Genomic DNA, 19,286 nt, shown 5'->3' on the forward strand with positions numbered 1-19,286 from the left:
TATCAATTAGTTTTACTCCTCGCGGAGCAGTCGTTGAAGCTGCAGTTTATTTTACTCTATTTCACAGTGCACCATCATTTATTAAAATCCTCTCTGCTGTGTGCTCCATTCGTGATTCGTAATCAATCCTTACGGTTAGAGGTTATGCAGTCATTTATTTTTGATTACATTGCGTTTACATATTGCGATGTTATTCAATCTACAATTCAATAAACAAATGAAGGCAGTGCAACCCATTGAAATGGCATTTCAAGTTACAGAGGACACCAACACATATAGCTGATTTCTAACACTGCTGGTACAGATCAATAAACAAGCACCTAAACTGGAGCTCTAAATCCAGGGGTCTGTTAAACCCATCCAGCTGATGAAGCGGACTGTGTGATTTGTGTTGAGTGTAACTGTGACAGCCGAGATCAGATAGCGCTCCACTAAAGGAATACCGTTGAGCGATGTTGCACACTTATTGTTTTCTGACACAAATAACACAAATGGCTTGTGATTAAGGGGGGCTTTTTAAGTTTGGACTAATCTTAGACAATAGGTAAGAAAGGAAATATTCTGGTAATGTAGTTAGTAAAAAGTCCCTTTAAATAATTAATTTAGGAATACTGTTTGGTATTCATGAAACTTTCCCAGACTGTTAAAAAATCCAACAACAGTCTTCGTTTCTCATACATCAAACTGTATTTAAATAACCTGGGAGTTAAAGCTTTGTGAATAGGGCCCATTGTATTGTATAATTATAAACTGCATAATATTTGGAAATAACATGCACCATCATCCTTTAAAGTAATTTATCACAAACACTTAATGGTGGTAAAGGATTGCAGTAGAGAGCTTCACAGCATTACCATCCTGTATCCTATATGCTCTAGGGAAGGGCTTCTCAAACCCTGTGTCTGCTGGTTTTCATTCCAACTCTCAATGACTTTAGACCTTTAATTGAACTGACAATTTGCTTACTTAGACCTTTTTAATTGTTATTAGCTCCTAAAAAGTTGCCGATTTCAAGTTACTTATACAATTGTATAGTTCACTTGAAATCTCCAACTGTTAAAACAATTAAAAAGGTATAATTAAGCTAATGAATAGTTAAATGAAAGGTTCAATTAAGTAATTGAGAACTCAGCTGGAATGAAAACTAGTAGACACAGGGGTCTCTCAGGACCAGTATTGGGGAACCCTGCTCTAGGGCATCCAGTCCACCTGCTATCCATCTGCACATTTGTCATGATGACTGCTAAATGAATCCCTGGGCATTTTAATGGGGAAAACAACCATGTAATTATTTCTACAGTTTAAGATATGCATAGTTTCCTGTAATGGCTGGGGCTCTGCCATTTCTGAAAGTGTGATAAAACAGAGATGAGGGGAGTGAGGGTTTATGCAGGAGATTAAAGATTTGCATTTTATTGCAGATGACGAGAAGATAAAGAGACCATGCTAATCCTCATGAGATTGACCCCTTGATAAAAGAGGATGAAGCTGTTATCCAGTGTGTGGCAAGGCAGAAGAGCCCTGCATGTACAGTAATCAGTGGGCAGGGCGCTGCTGATAAACGTATTGTTTGGGATTATGCAGAACGGGCGATGGTATTATCGTTCTAGTTAAATGTGATCTGGTAGCAGCTCTGCCAGACATCTCGTGAGGGTGCGTGGTTGGCAGTGAATGATTATTGACAGATTGACTGTTGACCACACATATTTAAAACTCCCGTGCAGGATGTGGCCTTCTCCAGACTGATTAATTTAGAGTGATCGGAGAAAAGGATCTGAGAGAGAGCCGGGAGAAAGAAGTTAAAAGAAAAATAAACAATTGCTACTCATGCTGGAAGGACCAGCACGATACTTGATTTGATGGAGGAATTATTTTTGTGTTCGAGATTTGTTTCTGTTCAAACTTTTATTTTGCTCTGTGAGCATTGTTCTTTTGTAAAAGTGTTTGTTTATTTTTGAATAAATACGCGGACCAGCGCTTCAACGCACAGTACCTGTGTGTGTGTGTCAGTCCATCTTTCTGGGAACGTCACCACACTGCTGTTCTGTCACACAGTGCAATGCGTTTTAAAAGCATCTGAACAACAGTATATTGATTCTCTGTATTCTAGCACCTCCAGTGGTCTTGTCCCACTCCTTCCCTCCCTCCTTTTGGGGGGGAAGTGGCAGTCTCAACTGAGCCCCGCACTAGTTTAATGCAGGTGGTCTGATTAGCCAGGATAATTGCTGTTCAGTTTTCATAGATGTGCATGATGGTCTGTGATGACTAATATAACTCATGAGTAACTAGCAGCGTATTTGCTTCCGTTTATCGATTTATATTGGTCTGTGTGTGTGTGTGTAGTAAAATGCACATGCTTTAGTTACAAAGAAAAGACTGGCCTTAGTGTTGTCATGCAAGTATTTGTCCTATATATTTTTGGGAAATATCTAAAATTAAAATTAACCTTAAGAATGTGTTGGTTATTATTATTACTTTCCTTCCTGGAGTGGAACATTCTCTAATGGTTTGCTAATAACACGTAAGAAGAAACAAACTGCCGTGTGTTTAAAGGTTAGGTCATATTTTAAGACCTTATTAACCTTATGACTGCTGAGAATTCACAGCGCATGTTTGCGCTAATTAAAAGTTTTTTCTTGAGGAATATACCCACAGGACGCCTTCATCGCCACAAATTGTGTTTTTCTTAGCTGCAAATACGTAAAGCCTTTGATGTAAAGATGGCAGACAATCAATAGAACATTTATTATTATTGACATTGCTGTGACATTTCCTCAGCTATTTTTGACATTGGGCATCATCACTTTCACATATAAGAGGTCATTTCAATGACGTGGCACATTTTTTATGACTCATTGAGTAATTACAAAAACATGGAACCACAGTACATATTCTGGTGAGCATAATCTGTATTTCCAAATCACTTTCACTACCAGCTATTACTTTACTCAAATTAGTTTAAGGGATTACACAACATGGTTTTTACAGGAATGGAACACTACATCTCAATTTTTTCGCACAAACTAGCCCATGTGTTACACTCTACAATGCAACACAACTTGCATGATTGCCACTAGACGACAAACGCCAGCCCTGCAGGTGTCTGCTGGAGCTCACTAGGTGCCTGGCCAGCTGGACCTGCTGTAGCCCGATAAGGAAAAACAGTCTCTGCCAGTTTTGCCTCCCTTTCGCTCAGCGTCTGCCTGTATGGCTATGACCGTGCAGTAGCCTTGAATGTTGGCACATTTGCACAAGACAGGGCTCCTCTCCCTGTCACATGGGCCCATACTACTTTTAGACGTTTTCTTATATGGATAATTGGATGGTTGTTTCAACAAAACCTTGTAACTGGAGGGGCAACATTTTAGTTCATTATTATCCAGTACCATGTGCATTGCCCTGCATTTATTATAAACATGAACCCTAATAATTGACACCTTTATAAGTCCCTGCATTGGCTGATCGCACTATAACTGCTTTGTGGTATTTAATATCTTTCAAAATGGATTTAAATAGCCCACTGTAATTGTTGAATGTTCCTAATTAAATATAAAGAAACATCTGAAGAACATTGAATCATTTTTTCTGTAAAAATTTAGAATTTTTTGAATTTTTTCCCAATTTAGAATATCCAATTATTTTTAGGCTCAGCTCACCGCTACCACCACCGCGCTGACTCGGGAGCAGCGAAGATAAACACGCGTTGTCCTGCGAAGCGTGTGCTGTTAGCCGACCCTTTCTTTTCACACTGTATACTCACCATGCAGACCTCAGAGCTACAGCGTCGGAGGACAACGCAGGTCTGGGCAGCTTACTGGCAAGCCTGCTCCCAGGCCGACCTAAGCCCTCCCCCAACCCGGGGGGCGTTCGGCCAATTGTGCGCCGCCTCTGGGAGCTCCCGTCCACGGTCAGCAATGGAATAGCTTGCACTCGAACTGGCGATTTCCTGGCTATAGGGCGCATCCTGCACTCCACGCGGAGCGCCTTTACCAGATTCGCCACTTGGGAGCCCCATGAATCATTTTTTACTTAAATGTTCAATTATATTATTCTATAATCACTCCTCAATGTTATTGAGCTCATTGGTTTTGGGACAGCTGTATCTCAGCTGCTTTATGATTAATTCTGTTCCACTGCAGAAGAGCTGTCCATTATAAACACTAGCAATAACTGCATTGCAGCATCACCTAGGACCTATAGTGGTTCAATTCAACCTTTAATATAGCTCTGTGCTGACTCGACAGCCTTGGTCCAAAGATTGCGATTTAGGCAGGAGAGGATAAAGAAGCTTTAAACTAAAACTGACTGGTATCCTAGTACTGAGTTGTCAGTATAGCGATTAAAAAGATTATGATGAGGTTATACTGCATACTGCATTCCTAATCAGCAAGCAGGAGTCGGACAACAGTGTCTATAACTTTATTAATGTTTGTGTGTATTTAGTAGCACCCAGATCACCAGTACTGATCTGTTTGTATCATTTCATTGTTTCAAAATGTGCTTTAGATGGAATGTAAATCATATGTCAATAAGTTCTTACTGCATTTTTTTTAAATGCTGGTCACCCTCCGTGGAAATATATTGTGCACTGTGCAAAATCATTACTAAAGAGTTTCAAACTCACAAGGTTAAGGACTCAAAAGTATACAAACACTTATCCAGATAATATGCAAATAAGGCAAATGAGGGTGCTGTCTGGAGCATGGGGCTCTGTTCTATATGTTATAGAAACTTACTGTAATACACTTGTCATTGTACTTCAATACATTCAGTTTAGGCCACTTTATTTATTTATACTTTTACATTTTTTCCGTTACATGAACATAAAAAAGTTCTAGTTCAAATAACTTCTCTGGAAGACTGCAAATTACAGAGGCCGCATGAAGCTGACATTGATGAGTGACTAAGTGTTTTATGGCTGCTTTCAAAGACCCTGATTAATACAATAATGAATAGCTGAGCTAATAATGAAATAGTTGATATTACTATCTATCGTATGCTGCAGCAACACAACTATGTTGCGGATACCTCTACACATTTTTTGTAGCGGTTGCAAACAACTATTTGGACATTCAAAACCAAAATGCAAGATTAAGACTGAATACAAAATATTATGAAAAGTAAAAGAAATAAAAAACAAAGACTTTAGGACCAATGCAACATATGTCTCATGTGGTATGTGTGCAATCATTACCTTCATCTGGATTTTTCTTTTTGTGGTGTACAGACAATCACAAACAGAGGCAATTTAGATTATATTTCTTTCTGTCACACATAAATAATCTACTCAATCTACTGAAGAAAATGTTATTGTTTTTTAAAAATATACAATATTACATTTTACACCAGCTTACTTTATATACAACTTTCAGTTTTTTGTTTAACTTTAATGTACAACATATTTGAATATTTTCCATATTCATTTGAATGGTTTTATACATAACAATATATCAATTACAGTTATGCACCATTAGAAACTATACAACAACACCATTAGTTCACAAACTAGTTGTGTGCACCAGTCATTTCTGGCTCCTCTGTAACTTATTTTTGTATAGATGAATTATTTGGAGATCTACAGACACAACCAATTAATTTAGAGATGTACAGATTTTTCATACTGTGTATGATGCGGAGAACAGCATGAATGATTTAACTGGTATAAATTAAATCGAAACATCACCTTTTCATTTTTATAAAGGCACTTGTAGAGCAAGTGATACAGGGCTGGGTATGAGACTCATAAAAGGCTCCATTCCAGGTTATACCATAGGCTTGATTAGCCAGAGGGTACATGCAACTAGCTCAGGTGTGCCTGCAGTCAAACCTGGAGTGAATCAAGCTGCTTTGCAACAGTTCTTGCTTTATGGTTTCATTCACACTAAGATTTAGAATAGTGCACCTTTTGTGAGCAAAGATATAGTGCATTTATACATTAATTGTTGGGCTTATTAACTCAATGTTGCCTCAGTTGTAAAGGGGACAGAAATTACAGTTGCACACCCCCTAGTGGTCATTTTTAAAATCACTTCAGTCCAGAAATCCAGTTTGAAAAAAAGATATTAGTTGGTTAGCCTGATAAACAATAGTCTAACCAAAAAAATAAATAAATAAAATAAATAAAAAGCACACAATAACAGTGTATTAAATGGATTTGATATCACAGAAATGTAGCTTGTATACAGTATTCCTTTAACTTTATATTGAAGTAAATGTGCATGATCACATGCCTGTGGATTCAATGCAGTAACCCTTTAACTACTAAGATAAGCACATCTACATGGATCCATTCCCCTCTACACGCTGGCACACGTGTGCAGTGTCAGTCAGGTTCTTTTAAGCCTGCTAACATGACAACAGAAACAGAATCAGAACAATATCTACGTATTGGAATCCGAAGGAACTATTTTTTTCAAGAGGATGTACTTTCTTATAGCATCTTTTATTTCTTTATTCCTCAAGCAATAAATGATGGGATTGGCCAATGGCGTTAAAAAGCAATTGAAGACAGCGATGAGGACCCGTATATCAGAGGATACATTCCCAACCATTTCAAGGAGGTAAACTACTGCATTTGAGAAGAAGTAGGTAAGAACAACCAGCATGTGGGCGGAACAAGTTAAAAATGCCTTACGCCGACCATCAGCTGTTGCAATGCGAAAAACCGATCGGATTATTTTAATGTAGGAACACAAAATCATGAAAAATGGAATATATATTATAGCCATTGCAACTGCAAATGCTAGATTGATTACAAATGAAGTGTCTGAACAAGCCAAATGAACTACGTTTGGAAAATCACAGAACCAATAGATTACTTTGTTGGGTCCACAGTATGGCAGTTGTACAGCATAAGTCACAGATGGAACTATTCCGAAAAACCCTAAAAACCACGTGATAGATATCAGTGCAGCACACATTCTCTTAGTAATGATTGTATTGTAATGCAGAGGTTTGCATATGGCAACATAACGATCATAAGCCATTGTGGTTAATAGAAAGCTTTCTGTGCATTGAGAACCTAGGAAGAAATACATTTGTAAAAAACATCCTGAAAATGAAATCATATCATCCTTCATGACAGTAATGGCTAACATCTTTGGAATAATAGCTGTTACAACCACTATATCGAGAAAAGATAAATGACAAAGAAAGAAGTACATTGGTGTGTGAAGTCTTCGGTCCACTGCTACCAACAGTATAATCATGAGGTTTCCAGATATAACAAGAAGATACACTATCAGAAGAGAAACAGAAAGCTCTGTGTAGAATTGCTCTAGACTGCTTTCTGCACCGTTTATTTTAAACTGTGTGACGGTAAACACGGTTCCATTTGAATTCTGTTTGCTTTGGTTCATACTTTAACCTGAAAGAAAAAAGAACAGACAATAACTTACTTTAAATGTAACACATTGCTGCTATTGTGTGTCGTCCACTTACTCATAGAACAAGGATTCGCAATGTTTACATCTCGTTAACGACATTGGATTGCTTTTCGTTTTTTTTCTTTTCTATTTTCACAGTTTCATTGTACTTTGCAATCCACCAGAGGCAACTCTAAATACTTAAAGCATACTGGCAGTAGCTGTTAATAGTTCATTAAACATGAATAGCGCTTTAAAAACAGAAGCAACAAACACTTTTGCGTTTAATATAGTAGGCTATTGTATAATAATAATAATAATAATAATAATAATAATAATAATAATAATAATAATAATATTAATAATAATAATAATAATTTTATTTTATAGCACCTTTCAAGGTGCTTTACAGGATTAAAATCACAATAATTATACACAAAATGGAGAAAGCAACTGGGTTAAAAATACAATAAAACAGAAAATATAAACAGATAAGATCAAGAAATATCGCATATAAACAATTCAATCCCAACAAGGAATCACAAAATCCTAAATGTTACACAAAATATATCGTATATTACTATTGGTCCTATTTATAGATAACTGTAGTAGAGTCATGCTAACTGAGACTGACTTTACAAAAAACTGTGGATTCTTTCTGAAGTTTTAAATGTTTTTTGTGCCTTTCAGTCTTTATAGTACCTGTTTCTGTATACTGTGCAGCAGATAAACATACAGGTAAACAACATGCATATAATGCAGATGTCGTTACTTTGTAGTTTTTAGAAACAAGGTTAAATAACACAGTAATAATGATATCAGGCACGGAATTCTATATACTGCAATTGCATTTATATACGCTGTCTGTAAATTCCTGATTTTCAAAATGAAGAAATAGATCACTTACTTTGGATTTTGTTTCCTGTTACAGTGCATGTTTTACCACGGTGTCATCAGGACCGAAATGGAAATAAAAAAATTCTGCTGGAGTTTATACTGTGCTCCTTTGTGCCTCAACGCTACCACAGAGATTAGGTGCTGATTATGGTTCATTTGAAAACAACAGAAAAACAGCACTACGTTTACTTAAGAGAGTCAAGGGTGCTAATTATCAGGGTTTCTTGAAGCAACCATTAAAAATAAAGAAATGAAAACAGAGACAATGGCAATTAAAACTGGAAATTAACAAGATCTCCAAAGCTTTACCTTTGTGATTACCTGAGCAAGGAAAGTAATAACAAGTTGCAGGGATCTCTGAAAACATGACTGACAGGTGAACCAATCACACCTGTAAACACACTAGCCCATACCAAATCCACGAGTGAAACAGAAAACAATTTTACCCAGTATGTGCAAAACTAATTTTTTTGTCCATCTATGCTCAACTGATAGTTTTCCAATTCTACTGGCACTGTGCATATTTCCACAAGATGCAAACTGCATTTTCAATCAAAGGCATTACAACTAAAAAAAGTCATTCCATAAAGCTTACATTTCATTTATTAAGTAGGTCACATGTGTAGTTTTTGAAAGAAGCACATGCTATATCGAATATGTATTTTCATTTTTAAAATTACATCTGCATGAAAGAAAGCTCTTCATGTGCTATTTGCCCCCCACAGACTGCTGCTTCCCCTAATCACTATCTGTTCAGCCATTGACATGCTTTGACCTCAGAGACATTTTTGTAAAATAAAACTAGAAAGTGTAAGTATAACAGACTATCTGCAAGTCAGGCATGTAAATGGATAACATTCTTTATCCCAGTAAAGCGATGGTACCCCCAAAATCTTATAATTTTTCTAGGAATGACAAACAACTGTGGGTGGGACATTTATAGACCTCAACCAACTCAGACTCTTATTGAGGAGGCTGTGGATGAGGCGTATGAAAGGAAGAAACTTCGGTACTCTCAACTAACTGCTGAAGTGGAACAGCGAGGATGGAGAGTCCAGGTTTACCCAGTGGAGGTGGGTTGTTGAGGATTTGTGGCGCACTCCACAACCCGGTTTCTCAGAGACGTCAGATTCCATCGTCAAGAGTTGCGGAGCATCGTGAATAACTTATCTGAAGCAGCAGAGAGGAGCAGCAACTGGCTCTGGTTGAGACGAAAAGAATAACTACTTGTAGGCTGGGCATTAGCTTTCACTATCACATTGAAAAACAATACAAAAATCACAGCACAAACACTCACCCCCAAACTCATCCAACAAGCAAAGGATTTCTGGTTCATTATTTTTTAACTGCAGTCCTGCTCTGGGTCACAAGGGGTACATCCCATGGCTACCACCACATGTGACCACGGTAACGTCCAAGCTGTTATCGGCAGTAAAGAGACTCAGAGACAGAAAGCTGAAGTTTGAGGGCGTATGCACACGTTTATTTAACAAAAACAAATACAAAAAACAGGAAGAAAATAAACTTGGCACGAGGGCCAAAATAAAAGTTTTAAACAAAAGAATAACTACTTGTAGGCTGGGCATTAGCCTTCACTACCACATTGAAAAACAATACAAAAATCACAGCACAAACACTCACCCCCAAACTCATCCAACATACAAAGGATTTCTGGTTCCAATTACCTAATTGGGGAATGGCCACACGTGTGATTGCTGTCAGTTGGGCCTGAAAGTAAAGGAAACAAACCGAAAATCGGTAGTAAAAAAAAAGAGAAGATTAGATGCACAGCAGTTCATGGCCCTGCTGCAGGTGGTGCAGCAAAAGCAGATGACTGTGCTGGAAATGGAGACTACAGCGGCCAAGCAAGATGAGAGCTGAGGATGACCCTAAGGTGTACCTCTAACTATTTGAGGTAATGGCCACCAGTGGCCAGTGGCGCCGAGCAGGGGGCCTGCTACCTTATTTGCCAGTACCTGATCCAAGAAAGATGAATCTCAACAGGGCATCGATGCTTGAAAGGATGACTAGCCATGTCAGGTGTCCACAGGGATGTTCATACCTACCTGACGGCACAAATAAGCATTTCAATTGGCAGACGGATGGTCAAGGTAAGAGTGGGATTGTGTCCTTGTCTGCCCTACCCTGTGGTTCTGGGACAAGACTGGGAGCAGTTTCTAGCTCTGTTAGCTCCTGCTGCCATCTCTCCTGACCCATTTGCTGAGAAGGAGGAAACCATTGGCGATAGTTTCCCCTTCTAAGATCAAGCGGGGTACAGCATTGGGTCAGTCTGAGCCAGTGAAACTGGGAACTATTGGCGAGGGTTCTGAGGTGGACTTGGAGGAACCAGCGGTCAAAGCTGGCCCCTCTGGTTCTCCCATAACTTCATCAAGGATGCAACTCTTAGACCAAGCAGTCATAGTGAACAGTCGGGTGTTGACCCCAGACGAGCCATCGAATAACCTCCACTTTAAGTTAGCTCGAGATCTACTCGTGTTGGAGAATTAACTCAAACCAGTTGCTCGTTCTGAGGCTCTTCTGGGGCGATTTATTGTGGCTGGCTGATGCCTTTCCCCTAGCTGGCTGCTTGGGTTGGGAGAAATCCAAAGGCCATTTCACTCTGCTCTACATCTGCCAGGTCTGTTGCTGAGTAGCTTGTCAGGGTTTTCTTATGACCAGGGCACTTACTTCATGTCACGGCTGATAAGCGAGACTTTTGGGGATTAAGAGCATTAGAACGTTGGTCTACCACCCTCAGACTGACAGCCTAGTGGCGTGGTTTAATGAGACCCTAAATTGGTGTATGCCTGGTTTAGAGGATTATTAGGGGGTAAAATCCATTACCTCCAACCCTTAGTATTTGATATGACAACTCTCAGACCCCTTCCCCTTAGAACTTAAATGAAGAAATGTAGCATATCATTTAATGGTATTATTAATTTAAATTAAGCAGTGATTTGTATTTTCAGGAGCAAATTGATTTTACAAAATTTTACAGAATTTAATAACCCAAATAATATAATTCAATTATAGCTAATTAATAATACATTGGTCTTGAATCCTAATGACATTCTTCTTCTTCTTCTTCTTCTTCTTCTTCTTCTTCTTCTTCTTATCATTATTATCGGAAGTCCTATTTAAATATCTGTATGAGTACTTTAACACTCTATTCACCAAAAATGAGAGTTATCGGTAACATGAAAACGTAGATCACAATGACCTATATCCTGACCTGACAGACAGCAGTTTACAGTCTATATCTATTTCTCACCCTGGTGATAGTGCCTGGGTTCTGTGTTCAACAGATGTAGTTCCCCTTCTCTGTACCTTCTCAAGTGCAGTGATGTATTTTTTGTAGGTGACCAAACCTGCACACAGTATTCTAGGTGTGGTCTAACTAGGGCACAGTATAATCTTAGCATAACCTCTCTAGACTTGTGTTCCATGCTTTGTGCAATATAGCTTAACATTCTATTTGCCTTTTTAATTGCCTCACACATTGGCAAGATACTTCTAATGATGACTCCACTATAACCCTGAGATCCTCGCCCCTATTTCCAATCTGTTCATTTTATAATTATAACATGGATTATTACGCACAATAAGCAATACTTTTAAAAAATGTTTATATGAAAATGAATTTGCCACAGGTTTTCCCAGTTACAGAGAAGGTCTGTTGGATTTTTATTACTATGGTAACTACAGTGCTCCCCCTTTATAATGCTGTAGAATCTCCAATTATTTTACCCCCGATTTTCTTCCAATTTGGAATGCCCAATTATTAATATTATTGTTTCTCCTTCACCGCAGAGATTCCCCACACAGCTCAGGGACCCGAGGCTCAGTGGGCGTCCTCCGATCCCACTGGCCAATCGGCGTCTTTTTACACCCAGGACCTCTAGAGCGGATGTCCGCAGGCTACCGGCCTTTGGAGGACAAAGACCAGCCCAGCAAATCTCCGCCCCCAAGCTCACTCGGCACCTAGCCTGTAGGAAGCTGCCAAAGCTGCCCAGCGAGAGGATTTGCAGAACCACCTGGAGACAGTCCAGCACGCAGTGCAAGACAAGCAGCAGGAGCTAACTGAAGTCAAGGCTTAGTTGGATCAAGTCAGCACCAAGTCTCAGAATAAAAATGAGCATTGCCGTCAACTGGAGAGCAACCCGAAGGAGAAGCTGTTGAACTTGGAGCAGAAGAGACAGCAACTTGAAGGACAGGTTAAGCAACATGAGGCTGACCTCCAAGAAGTACAAATGAACAGAAAGTAGCTTCAACAGGACCTGGAGAAACGGATGAGACGGAGTTCAGAAACAGTGAACCAAGTGAAGGAACTCTGCAAGCTGCTGGAGGCAGAAAATGGAGTGGTCCAATGCTCTTGAAGAAGCAAAACAACAGCTGACCAAGCAGGAAGAAGACAAGGTCAACCTTAAGCAAGACTTGGGGGAAGAGGAGTCGGGAGGCAAAGACACATCAGGAGGAACTGAGCAACAGAGTTCAGAAAACTCAACAGGAGAAAAAGTCATGCAAAACCTTTGACCATAGCTGTATATACCCTTCTTTACTTATCCGATATGTGGAATTCAGTGTCAGATACATATATAAAGGGATCCCTGTGCAAAAAGAAAGACACATTTTTATTACACCTACCAGTGTGATTCACACAAACATATTTCAGTAAAAATAAAACTTATGAACAAGATCATCACAAATCTGATTTGCGATTGACCCAAAGGGTTTCTGTCTTAGGTCTACTTTTTTTAGATAAGGGCTAGGGTATTCAGAAAATATAAAGCATCGTGAGTCACCAGTAATTACTTTATTATTATATTTTAAATTAGCACTAAATACAAATTCAGCACTACATGTAAAACACATAATAAAACACAATTAAAACACCAGCACTGTGCTGGGAATGCATTTCAATATTCCTAATCCTTCTGTTTCTGTCTGTCTTAATATTGAGGGGCCATTTCAAGGTCTCTCAAGAACTAAGGAAATGGGAATTAGAACATATAAATGCTTATGGACACAAAGAAACAAAGGACTTAATAAGGACAATAGATCACTGAACCACTCTACACATTTTATAGTACTAGCATTTATTTAATTTTGTATTTTTATCATTTATGTTCATTTAAATGTTCATGTATATTTGGCTTTAACCTTGTTTTTTTCTTTCATTATACACTCTGATGCTATGTGAACAGCTTTTTCACTACAAGTATAGAACTCAATGATACCCTTTTGCAGCAGAACTGTATTGATCCAACTGTGTTCTATTTTCCTTTTTAAGAAGTAATCATCTACACTATTTCTCTCAAATCCACTTGTACCTCATGAGGGAACCTATGTGGTATTGAAATCTTGTATACTTTCAACTTCTACAGTGTGTTGTTCCAAAGGTATCAACTTCCCCATTGTTTCTCCTTTTTCAATCGAGACAGTGGACGGCTGTATCAACTGTGAATCAAATCAATCCATGTTTTTGTTTGCTAAGCCTGTGTCAGACAAGTGTCCTCTGTAAACTCAAGTATCTCTTCTTGTAGCTCACATTGGTATATTGCAGGTTAGCATCAGCTTCCCTGTAGTTCAAATTTCTGCCATTATAGACTCAGATGAAATACCCTGCGAAGGCATAATATATTGGATATATAATATATTGGAGGCTTTGCACATTGTTACATTGTCTGGAGGACCGCTTATCCAATTGCCATAAGACTTGATATAAACATTATTTAGCACCATTTATCGACAGTTTCAGATTCTGGAGAAATACAGAGATGTATGTGCAGCAGTGTGGAGTAGTGGTTAGGGCTCTGGACTCTTGACCAGAGGGTTCAATCCCCGGTTGGGGACACTGCTGCTGTACCCTTGAGCAAGGTACTTTACCTAGATTGTATAAATGGGTAATTGTATGTAAAAAAAAATAATAATAATAATAATGTGATATCTTGTAACAATTGTAAGTTGTCCTGGATAAGGCTGTCTGCTAAGAAATAAATAATAATAATAATAGTATGTCTGCCAGTACATCTGTTTGTCACACTTACATTTCCGCATAGACTGTATTTGCAAAGCTGCTTATGTAACTGTCAGGAAACATAATTATCTAAAGTTATTGAGAATATCAGATTATGGGGATAAGCTTACGGTCATTAAGATCACAGCATCCAGTCCCCAGGTTGAAAAATATTTTAATACAAAATACTTTTCTTATAATGATCATAGTCGTTTAGCCTATTTTTCTATTAAAATTAATTGATTTGCAGTTAAGAATCGTACATATTTTACTGGACACATTTTTATGAAGTTTATTTTACAGTGTAGCGATTCTGATAGTCACAATGCTGAGTAACCAAAAACCACAGCAAGTATTAACTTACATAGTTAAAAAAAAACAATCAACGCAGTTTAATTAGTAGAGGTAACAGGTGGGCACAACTTGAGCACAGCACATTAAGGAGTCCCTGGTGTGCTATGAGGGAATCTTAATAGAAATATTTAAGAAATAATTACATTTTACCATCCTTGGAGATAAAAAAAAACAAAAAAAAACCTGAAAGAGAGAAGACCAGTATAGAACACTCCTGTTACATCTGCTATAAACCCAGATGGCCACGATTCACAAGTCAAATTGGAACGTTTCTGTAACATCATTCCAAAATCTTACAAAGTCATTGTAAACATGCTTTTTAATGCAATGTGCTTTTAATTATTGGTACATTCTTATGATGCGTGTTATATGAAATATTGACAGAGCCCCTCCTTAATTACCATAAAAAGACACTCACTGGCATGACACTCAAAAGTTTTCTGTAAATCCTTGTCTAAATAAAAAAGGACAGGGTGAGGGGATTTTTTTTCTGGAATAATAGCACAACAATCATAGCATGCTACCTCTCTTTTTGTTCTATAGCAAATGCAGCCCAGGTGTTTTCAAACTGGGTCCTGGGGACCCCCTATGTCTGCTGGTTTTCATTCCAACCGAGATCTCAATTACTAATAATTTACTTAATTACACCTTTTTACTTGTTTTCAGCTCTTAAACAGTTTCTGATTTCAAGTTAGGTAAAATATTTTATAAGTAACTTGAACTGCAACTGTTTAAGAGCTGTAAACAAGTAAAAGGGTCTAATTATGCAAATTATTAGTTCAATTAAGGGTCTAGTCAAGTAATTGAGAGCTCGGCTGGAATGAAAACCAGCAGACACAGGGGGTCCCCAGGACCGGGTTTGAGAACCCCTGATGTAGCCAATATTGTTTTTGTGAATTGGTTTTGTGTCGTTTACACTTGGACAGTCCATTTGGATTTAGTGTATTGTTGTGTGGTTTTTTCTTCAAAAGTTATTTAGAGTACATTAAAGTTACTGTACACAGTCTTTAAAAAAATAACCAGCTGGGTCACACTACACTTATATTATTGTATTTTCACTCCACATTAACGACACACCATCACAAGACACAGCCCTGTGTTGTTCTTTTAATTGTACTTATTACATCTTAGATGTACATTTAGATTTAATTTGCCCCCTTGATAATGAGCACCCTTGACACTAATAAATGTAAGTGTTGTTTTTCTGTGCTGCTCAATTTAAATTCCAATCAACATCTTAACTCAGAGGCTATATTATAACTCACAGGAATATAGCCAAGCATTCATTTCATTTTGATCAACCAGTAAGAGGTCCACCAGAAAACCTGCAAAGTAAGTTACCGGTAGATCTAAAGATTAACTTTATCATTATTGCTAATTAGTAAACCGATAATACTGTATATAATATGTATATGTCATTACTTTCAATATATAACACATAAGAGTTAGTATAATTTTTTATATATATATATATATATATATATATATATATATATAAAATAGACAACAGGCTTTACATTCTAATATTGTATTTTGTCTTTTGTTACAGCTCAAAAAACTGAAGATTTGTTACCAATTGTATCTGTTTCTAACAGTCTTTTTTATTATTATTATTTATGAATTGTATTTGTTAATCCATTTAGAACATGAAATGTAACATCACTTTTTTTTTAAACACTTTTGTAAGCGGATGGCATGTTACTTAAATTAATTGTAATATCAGTGATGGTTTTATGCCAGATGTATGCTCTTTTCACAGTAACATTAGAAGATAATTTGGTAAGTAATAATGTTTAAGAAGCGAAACATACAATAATGTTTTGTATTTTGTCTTCCAGATATGTTCCAGTTGCCGGATTCTAACAGGAGCAATTTTACAGTCAGAGAGTTTGTCATTGTTGGTGGAGAACAGAGTCTTGAAGAACACTTTACAGAACTTTCTGTCTCCCTTCTGTTGGGCTACCTTATAACTTTGATAGGGAACCTTGTGATTATAGTTTTGGTACTGATAGACCACAGACTTCACACCCCAATGTATTATTTTCTTTGTAATTTGTCTTTTGTTGACATATTGATAACAACGGCTGTTATCCCCAAAATGTTAGCAGTATGTTTGATGAATGACAATGTGATTTCATTTGAGGGATGCTTTTTACAGATGTATTGCTTTCTGTCTTTTGAATGTACTGAATGCTTTCTTCTGACTGTGATGGCCTATGACCGGTACATTGCCATATGTAAGCCTCTGCATTATAGTACTATTATTACAGAGAGAATGTGTGTCATACTTGTAGCCATCGCCTGGTTTTTAGGGTTGTTAGGGCCATTCACGTCAGTGATTTTAGCTGCTCAGTTGCCATTTTGTGGACCAAACAAACTAATCTATTGGTTTTGTGATTACCCACCTGTTGTTAAACTGGCCTGTACAGACACGACATTTCTAATCGATCTGGCCCTTGCAATTGCAATGATTATAGTTTATATTCCATGGTTGATAATTGTTTCGTCTTACATTAGAATAATTATATGCATTTTCAGAATACCACCTGGTGAAGGTCGCCGTAAGGCTTTTTCAACTTGTTCTTCACATCTCATTCTTGTTCTTACATATTTTCTTTCCATTGGATTTGTTTATATTGTTGTCAAGATTGAAAATATATCCTCTGATACACGCACCTTACTCGCTGTATGCAACTGCTTCATAACCCCGATGGCAAACCCCATCATTTATAGTTTAAGAAATAAAGAAATAAGAGATTCTTTTGTAAGACACACTGCAATAAATAAAGTGTTTCCTTGAAGTCTATATACTTACTGTATTTGTGTCAGTGGTTTCATACCTATATTAATTTATTTAAAGAAAACCTAATACTCATGTTGGATCAAATTTTTAGACAGGAGCTTGGGTGTTCAACAAAAATACAACTACTCTGATACAAACCCTAAATAAAATATATGCTTCACCTATTCATTTCCCTGTAACACAGTAACTGGAATTTAGTAAAAAATAATCTGTCAAACTGAGAAATAAAGTCACACAGTAGCATCCTACATATCATACAGTGTTAATGCAAGTAGTTACTCCTGTCTTCAAATCCTGATCCCAGCCATGAATTACAAGCAGGATATGGGCTGAGCTTGTCTGACAATAAGTAATCTCCTTTGTTACTGAATGTGATGTCAAATGAATTTATTGAGGGGAATAAAACAAAATTCAACTGGCACCTCTGGGCAAAAAAAGATACATCTGGCCTATACTGTAGGTACCTTTTAAGGCAAGGGGGTACATTATAAAAAAAAAATGGTTATATCTGTAAATGCTACAACCTAATTTAATGTAATGGTGAGCCACCGCAAGGTCAATTACACTCAACTGAGAAAACATCAACACAGCATAACACTTCATAAGAAGGACTTTGTGATGTTAATTAAATCAAATCCTAAATAAACACAGATCACACAACCCAGAGCATTACGCATTTGGACACACAGCCTCTGTAACCTGATGCATCCTCAAAACAGAAATAAAAAATACGCCTAGAAATCAGGCTTGTCTATTATTTGTTTTCGAAATGTTATGAGTCAGAGTTGCCATCTTTTGTTTTTCCATTCACATTCAATGCTGTGCATACAAGTAAGATGCATTGACCAGGTTTTGTTCTCTGCAGTGTACACAAGGTGGTGCACAAGTTCCATAATAAAGGCATACATATTTGATTCACTATAACAAGTACAGTATGTCATTTGCATCAGTTTATTGGGATGGTTGTACTACAATACAATACTAGCTGGGTCCCATTAGCCCTGAACAATACAAAAATACAATTGAAATTAAACATTTCATTTCACAAAGTCTAAAAAGCTCTGAAGTGCAGTCTGTGGTAAGGGGATTATTCAATGCACATCATGGTAGCTTTGGCCATGGCTGCTAATACTACTCTGTTCACAACAACACCCCTCCTTCTTATAGTCACTGGATTTGAAATGTACTCAATAGATACAAACATAAACATGCACTCCAGGTACACACAGAAAAATCCATTCACTCTCTTCTCTCTCTCTCTCTCTCTCTCTCTCTCTTTCTCTTTCTCTATGCTATTCCTGCAGTATCCCAAGCATAGTACAGCCTAGTGGAAGTACAGAGAAATCATGGTTAAGTATAGCCAAGCTTGGTAAATCTCAGATAAGTTGGTGAAACAGTGTAAAAACCATAGTAAGCCATGCTCGATTACTGCAATGTTAAACACTGTGTGTTGCTGATTTATGCATTTCTTTCCTTATCGATTTATGAATATATTTATGTATTCATGTAATCATTTGTTTGCCTTTGAAAAAAACAATAAAGTGTGGGGAAAAAAACAATTTTCAGCAATAAATGTTGTACTTGATTTGCTGGAATGTAATTTGTGTTTCTTTTAGCATTTCTTATAAAGGGTTAGTGCTTGATAAGTACTGACTAACATGGTCTGATACTTTAATGAATAATTCAGTCCTATGCCATGAAGTTGAGATAAACTGAATCAAATTCACAATAAACCTGAGTGATGGGTGTGTTCCCACTAGAAAAAGCTCATTGGAACCCAGGGATGCTAGATAATAACATATGTGATCACACCAGCAAATACGGGTTTTTTTAATGGTAAAAAAAGGACGGC

General features: G+C 37.4%; 2 protein-coding genes across 2 annotated transcripts; one reads left to right on the top strand and one right to left on the bottom strand.

Moving 5' to 3' along the window:
• Positions 1-6,380: 6,380 nt before the first annotated feature.
• On the bottom strand, positions 6,381-7,358 carry LOC117972731 (olfactory receptor 6N1-like). The gene has a single exon (XM_034922737.1). The coding sequence runs from the start codon at positions 7,356-7,358 to the stop codon at positions 6,381-6,383; it is 978 nt and encodes a 325-aa protein (XP_034778628.1).
• On the top strand, positions 6,481-17,431 carry LOC131738008 (olfactory receptor 6N1-like). The gene is made up of 2 exons (XM_059030575.1): positions 6,481-6,588; positions 16,470-17,431. Exon 2 carries the CDS (start codon positions 16,472-16,474, stop codon positions 17,429-17,431), a length of 960 nt encoding a protein of 319 aa, XP_058886558.1. The 5' UTR covers positions 6,481-6,588; positions 16,470-16,471.
• The last annotated feature ends 1,855 nt before the right edge of the window (positions 17,432-19,286 follow it).

This window comes from Acipenser ruthenus, chromosome 9, assembly GCF_902713425.1.
Source record: "Acipenser ruthenus chromosome 9, fAciRut3.2 maternal haplotype, whole genome shotgun sequence".
NCBI lineage: Eukaryota > Metazoa > Chordata > Actinopteri > Acipenseriformes > Acipenseridae > Acipenser > Acipenser ruthenus.

Bases quoted from the DNA above. Each gene is read 5' to 3' on its own strand.
- LOC117972731 (XM_034922737.1), bottom strand. From the start codon at position 7,358: ATGAACCAAAGCAAACAGAATTCAAATGGAACCGTGTTTACCGTCACA.
- LOC131738008 (XM_059030575.1), top strand. From the start codon at position 16,472: ATGTTCCAGTTGCCGGATTCTAACAGGAGCAATTTTACAGTCAGAGAG.